Genomic DNA, 6,907 nt, shown 5'->3' with positions numbered 1-6,907 from the left:
AGGTTATCCTTGGAGAAGTGGGAACCAGATGATTTCCTGGAAAATCTTTTTAAGTCAAGTTGTGCCTCATGCATTTAGTCTAGTTAAGTCAAAGCCAAAAGCTTTACCCAGACACGCCCTGACAATGGATTAGTTACAACACACTGTTAGAAAGGAGAAGAGTGAGACAATTAAAAAAGCACATGAGATACAGTTCAGGCTAGCTTTTAAGTATTCAAGTCAAAGACTGTTTTTAAAATCTGGCTGCAAGTAAAATAAAGCAAGCTGAACAAAAACTTCACTCTACTACAACTGCTAACAAAGTTCTCTTAAAAAAGTGAAGCCCCAGATACCTAGCATTAACTTTCAATTGCTACCAATAAAAACTACCAATGTTGCTACTGCTAATATTTACAATGTAGAAAAGTCTTATTTATTTAGATAATTAATTATCTCTTTAAGGGAGGTGGTAATAATTTGTTGTTTTCTAACACTATGCAAAGCTTATAGATAAATTTACTTTTTTTAAATGGGAATTAACTGCCATAATTTCAAGGTCCATTAAAACAAATTTAAAACCATTAATAAAGTTATTCCCTGAATGCCACTAAAGCAAACCAATGATTATTGACCTACAGAAATGATTTTCAAAGTGTGAACCTTAAGAATCTTCTTGGTATTCTTAAAATTGATCTCAATTAGGGTTAATGTTTATAAACATGAAAATGTCTATATTTTTGTTTTAAGCCCTGAAAAATTAGACTTTTTTTTTTTTTTTTTTTTTGATTTGGGTGAAGATTTACAGAGCAAATTCACTTTCCATACAAGAGTTCACATATACTTTTTTTTTTTTTTTTTAAAGCTGGACACGTCATTCTCAAAACAGCAATTATCTTTTCATTGATTTTGGTAACAGACCTACTCCTCAATTATTGACTATCTCATTAGCCAACATTTCACATTTACGATAATAAAAACTCTACTAACTGGTTATTTTGCACATTAACAAGGAGGTGAGCACAGTGGCAATGGGTGAGGAGCACCCCCTCCTTCAAGGAGGGTCTCCGAGCAGCCTCTTGGGAAGCTAGGCTGTGCTATGTCCTCTGTGCCCTCCTGCTGGTGGGAACGCAGCGACCACCTGCCCAGCCAAGCAAGCTGGCTTCCTTCACAGCCACAAGGCCAAGGCCGAGGCAGAGGCAGCACAGAGCCAACAGGCTCTGGGTTCCTAGCTCCTATGTGGCCTGAGGCCTTGTACCTTAAAACTGCCATGGGTGGCATGAGAAGAAAAAGGCACTGGGGAGGGGATTTGGAAGAAATATGTGCAAGTTTAATGACATCCCAAGGTGAACCCAAGTGGGCCTGAAGTCTCTGTCTCTGTGGGGCCAGGTGTATGGCCAGGCTCCCAGTGCCCTCGAAGGAAGCCCTGAGCCTTGATGACTTGCCAGGCCTGGATAGCAGAGCAGGCTCTGGGATGGTGAAGGTAGGACTTACAGGGGTGGGAGTGGCACCCTGGAGGTGGCTCTGTGCGGGAAGCTCTGACCCAGCACAGGGGGACGGTGAAGGCCAGATTTATGCTGCTTTGTCTTCCCCAAGCCTCCTTTTCCACAGAGGAATAATCCATAAAAGGACTCGTTACTGGTGTGATGAACACATCAGTAAATTTTAGCTATTATTATTTCTATGACTATATTTTCTACATAGAAAAAATCAGACAAATGGAAAATAGAAAAAAAAACCCTCCATTTTCATATAACGCTAATTTTCTCGTAACAATCTGGTCTTTGGAACTTAACCATGTCAGTAAACAGGAGTGGGTGCATTTCTTAATGAAGTGAACTCAAGAAGGGTATGTATTTTCCGATACCTAATGAAATATATTGGTTTAAAATACACCTGGAAAAATATATTCGAAAATAAAACAGCAAGTGTGTGAATCAGTCACTTATTACAATGTTCAACGCTGAAATGGAAATATACTAAAAGCTACTTAACAAATTAAACCATTATTCAAAGCATGAAAAACCACCATAATTTTCTTAAAGGTCTTTTCTTCAACACCACTGCCAAGACACTGGGAACTAATGATGAGATGCCAACCTTGGGGGCTCCAACACAAGATCAGTCCCATTGTGTGGGCAACACATGGCTGACAAATGTGGTTTGCCTCTGCCAGTTTCAAGTACCAAGCCCTAAACCAGAACAGATCACTAATTACTATGAAACCTGTGAGAGCCGCAATTTGACAGGACTGCCTTGTTTCTGCAAGTCTCACAAGTTTTTCACCTTTGATAGGATGCAGTCTTAACACTTTTCTATTACTCTCTAATGGTGAAAAATATTTGTCTTTTCCTTCTCTGACAGGTTTCCCTCTTACACAGGTTCTGCCTTTTGCAGATTTTACTGTGATAAGCATTGTGAACGAATACAACATTGAAGGAGAGAAAGGTGTATGGCCAAGCAGAAAAGAAATGAGTAAAAAATAATAGAGAAGGGATAGAGGCATGTGACTAAATGAATAAACAGCTTGAACTAAGTGAACCTGCCAGTTCTGTAAGTCAAGTGGTAGAATATTGGCAATTTCAGATGTTCAAACTAACAGAAATCTTCTAATTTTAAATTCTAATATACAACTTAGGACAATATAAGTTTTCCTTATAATACATAATTTGGGATATTTCTAAGTTTTCTTTCTCAATAATGAGAAGCAACAACTTTTATAAGCTTTCTGTTTACTGTATACTAGCTTTTATTTCAACAGCTTTCTTTGAGAAAACAATACAAACCTGCATTCATAAAGCATATGGAACTATTATAATGTGTATGTCTTTATGCAAAGAAATTTTAAATACTTCCTCATACATTTTCAATAATAACAGTAGTGTATTTTTTCTACAACAACAAATAACTCATAATGAGTAACATTCCTGAAGATATACTGATTAAAATATTCTAATTAACTTCAGGCTCAAGGATTTCATCCTGACAGTTTAATAATAATAGTTAATATTTATTGAGTGCTTATTATATACCTGGCACTGTTTTTAATGCTTTTATGTATGAAGTGATCTAACCCTCACAACAACCTTATGAGGTAAATACTATTACCATTTCTATTTCTGAGATAAGGGTACATGACACACAGAGACAGGAAATCACTAACCAAAAGTTACACAGGTAGTAAATGGCAAACCCAGGATTTGAATCCAGGCAGTCTGACTATAGAGTTGTGTTCTCAACCACACCTACACTCTGCACCAAAATGTAGCTATAAGGATATTCATCCTAAAGGTGCTTGAAATAAACAAAAGTTGGAAAATTAAAAATAAATGATTAGTTCAGTAAATTATGGTACATTCATACAATGGAATACTATGATGCCATGAAAAGAATGTTGGGTAAGTATTTAATAACATGAGAAATGTCCAAGATAAATTATATGGAAAAAATATGGTAGAAAACAGAATGTAATTTTTTTTATTTTAAAAGGTACTTATGCATAAAAAAGAATAAAAGAATATCTAATAAAATGTTAACAGTAGTCATCTCTTGGGAATATATGTATAAGTAATTTTTATTTAACTTAATCAATTTTCTACAATGAACAAGTATCACCTCTGCAATAAGAAGTTATTTTTAAATTCCTTATGATAAAAGGTAACTCAGTATTTTAATTTAATTAAATGATATCAAACTACAGATTTGTTTAAAGATACACTTGATTCACATATATATTTTCACTTAACTTTACCTTCCAAGAGCTGTGAACTAACATTGACAAAATCAATTTTCTTCCGGAGATATCGTTGATTCAGTTTCCAGATGCATGAAATAAATGCATTCTTCTCAGCAGTGCTGCTGGCAACCCATTTATATATTTTTTCAAAATGTAAATCAAATTCAGGATTTTCCTAAAATAAAAACATACAAAATAAATTGTTTGTGATCATATCCTTTTTCCTTATTAATATAAACTCTATATTTCAATAAGAAAAAGAAGTTGAAACTATTCTTGGGAAAAAAAAAAAATCACCATAAAAAAATCAGCTAAGTGACTTGAAGAGAATAGCTCAGAGAATTCAATTTACAACAAAAACTTTATTAGCCAAAACAAGCAGATGAAAAGCAGTAACATACTGCTTTGGTAATTTTTTCTTATGCCCAGTAAGTCTAAAAGTCAAAGTATAGAATGTCTACTTACTGCTCTGGGTCTCAACTTCCTAGTCTATCTATCACATGAAGATGATCTCTAATTGAACTTGGACTTAATTTTTGTATTTAAATTGTCTATGGAGTTTTAAAGGAGCTCTAGTAGCATAGTACCTAAGGCACTTGACTGCTAACCAGAAGGCTGGCAGTTCAAACCCACCAGCCACTCCTTTAGAAGGAAGGTTGGGCAATCTACTTTCGTAGTGATACTGCCTCGGCAACCCAAGGAGATGTTGCTGTGAGTCAGGTCCGAGTCAATGGCAATAACAACAACAACATGGAGTTTTAAAGTTACATCCTTTCTTTGGTAATATACTATTATTCAGAACTGTCATCTGACACTAATTCCTTGGTAAAGAATGTATATTATAATGATAACATATGAGAGAATAAACAATGTACATCTTGGTGTGGTTTCTAAGAACAAATAAAGTAAATAGCAAGGAGCACTTCTAATTGTTTTCTATTTTAGAAATACAGAATGATGAAAGGTGTTTCAAAAGGCAAAAATGCTGGTGAGTCTTAAAATTCTTTCAAATGAAAAAGCAGCTCAACGGGTCTGAGAGAATTATTCTATGCTCTCCACATGTTTGTTAAATCATATCTCAGCAATAATTTCATGCCCACGGTAGTATTTTTCCTTTGAAGGTAAAATTACTTGAGTACTACATATGACTAACTCACTTACTGGTTGAGTCATGACTTACAGCGACTCCTCCTTGGGTTTCCAAGGCAGTATCTCTATGGAAGTACACTGCTCAACCTTCCTTCTGAGGAGTGGCTAGTGGCTTTGAACCGTGAGCCTTCTGGTTAGCAGTCAAATGCCTTAGAAACTACGCCACCAGAGCTAACAAATGAAAACGTGTGAAACAATGCTTCACATCCAATGAATTAAAAAATATGCTTAAATATTTTATCAATTTTCTTAATGCTTTATAGGGAAGAAGGGCAATAATACACTAAATTTATTTAAAGTGTTTAGGGGGAACAAATGTTAAACAAAGACCTTAGAAGTGTGGGAAAATGAAGCAGACTTCTACTGTGAAAGCCAGGATACTTTAGGGATCAGGACTTGACCTGTGGTTTAACAATCACATAATAGCATGGAATTACTAACTAGCTTAATTTATAGTTTAACTAACAGAACTGAAGTGTCAAAAAATTAAAAACCTGTATTTATAATGAAAAAGTAATCACATTATCACTTGTAAAAAAATCTAATCGTATTGGCAACTGATATGAAACTTGATGGGAAATGATCTCTTCCCTGGGAATACTTCCCATAATGCCATAAAAGAAGCTGAGTGCTCCAGAGGCAACATTCACACAAATCAATGTGTGATACTAAATGGCTAACGTTAGGTTATGTATAAAAATTTTATATTTTATATCCATATATAGAGTACACACACAAAGGTGCCTACATAAAATGAAAATAAAATCCATTAAGCAAGTCAGCAATGAAGCATCAGCTTTGAGAAAGCATTCAGCAATGTTAGTGAATTATGCAAGTCAACAGGGTTATGAAGTACAAAACTAGTCATGGGACAAAGGCTTTTTTTTTTTTTTAAGTAAAGGAAAATTTCTGAAAAGCCCTTAAATTATTTTCCATTAAATAGAAACCAAACAAAAAAGTTTCTACTCTTGACCCTTCCACATGGTAATACTTAAGGTGTTTAAAAAAATTCCATTCTAATTATCTTTCAACAAAACACAACCCAAAACACCTGTCAAAAGCTGTTTCCACATTTCTCTAAAAATTGGGTGCTTTTCAAAGACAGAGCAAAGGTCCCAGTCTGCTTGAAAATTTTAAAGGAAAGCCATTCCCTACCTTTGGAAGAAATCTGAATTCTATAGACAAGCAGGGCTCTCCTACAACTGTTTTTGCTTCATTTTGTTTTACACCTAACTCAAATGCCTTCACTTTTTCCAGCTTTTAGTTTCTCAGAGGCTTATATCAGGGTAAGGGTAAAACAAGAATTTTTTGTTAGCAGATTGCTTAGGTAGTTCTTTTTTAACTTCTCTGTGCCTTTTGAATATAAAGACTGTCAAATCAAAGTATACTTGTAATTGTATTAGTATAAGCTTTGCTATTATCTCCATCAATAGTACAAGTTGATGTGTTATAGACTGTTCCATAGAGCCTTGGAGGTGCCTCTGGGCTGCCTAAGAGGGTAAGGAACAGGTTGGAGAGGCCGAGGCAGAGGAAGCACCTAACTTACTAGAGGAGCTCTATTTGATTGGTCTGACAAAAATATTGCTGAGAAAAGGCTTGAAATATCAGGAATGTAATGATCCTTTAATGTGATCACATTATCTGATTCTTTATGGTTTGGGTGTAAGATACATTTTCTTAAAATTAAGTTGTGTAACCCACTGTTGCTTCCTATTGAGCCACACATCGAAGTCATGGGCTTGAAAAGCCAGCTAGACTGCTTCAGCTGGGGACTGCACATTAATTCATGAGAACTAAGGAGGACTCACTTCGGTTACATTACATAATTTGGAATGAGATTTTACCAATACAATGGAGATTAAAAAAAAAATTAATTCATATGACACACGCTTTAACATCTAAAATGGTTAACTACATCTGACCTAAATACACAAATGTATCTAAATGTATAGACCAAACCACCAAACCAAACTCACTGCTGTCCAGTTGGATCCAACCCACAGCAACCCTTCCTTGGGTTTCTGAGGCAGTATCACTACGGAAGTA

At 35.2% G+C, this 6,907-nt stretch overlaps 1 protein-coding gene across 1 annotated transcript in view; it reads right to left on the bottom strand.

The window, feature by feature from the left end:
* The window catches only part of EXOC1 (exocyst complex component 1), a 156,235-nt gene that overhangs the window by 72,572 nt on the left and 76,756 nt on the right, over nucleotides 1-6,907 (bottom strand). Inside the window, exon 2 of the mRNA XM_042781704.1 lies at nucleotides 3,728-3,887. Within this exon, the coding sequence (XP_042637638.1) occupies nucleotides 3,728-3,887 (160 nt within the window). The remainder of the gene's footprint in view (nucleotides 1-3,727; nucleotides 3,888-6,907) is intronic.

The sequence above is a fragment of the Orycteropus afer genome, unplaced genomic scaffold (genome assembly GCF_000298275.1).
Source record: "Orycteropus afer afer isolate SDZICR_OR568_19922 unplaced genomic scaffold, OryAfe1.0 scaffold00153, whole genome shotgun sequence".
Taxonomy (NCBI): Eukaryota; Metazoa; Chordata; class Mammalia; order Tubulidentata; family Orycteropodidae; genus Orycteropus; species Orycteropus afer.
The sequence above is the reverse complement of the archived record's forward strand: the minus strand, read 5'-3'. Positions and strand labels throughout refer to the sequence as shown.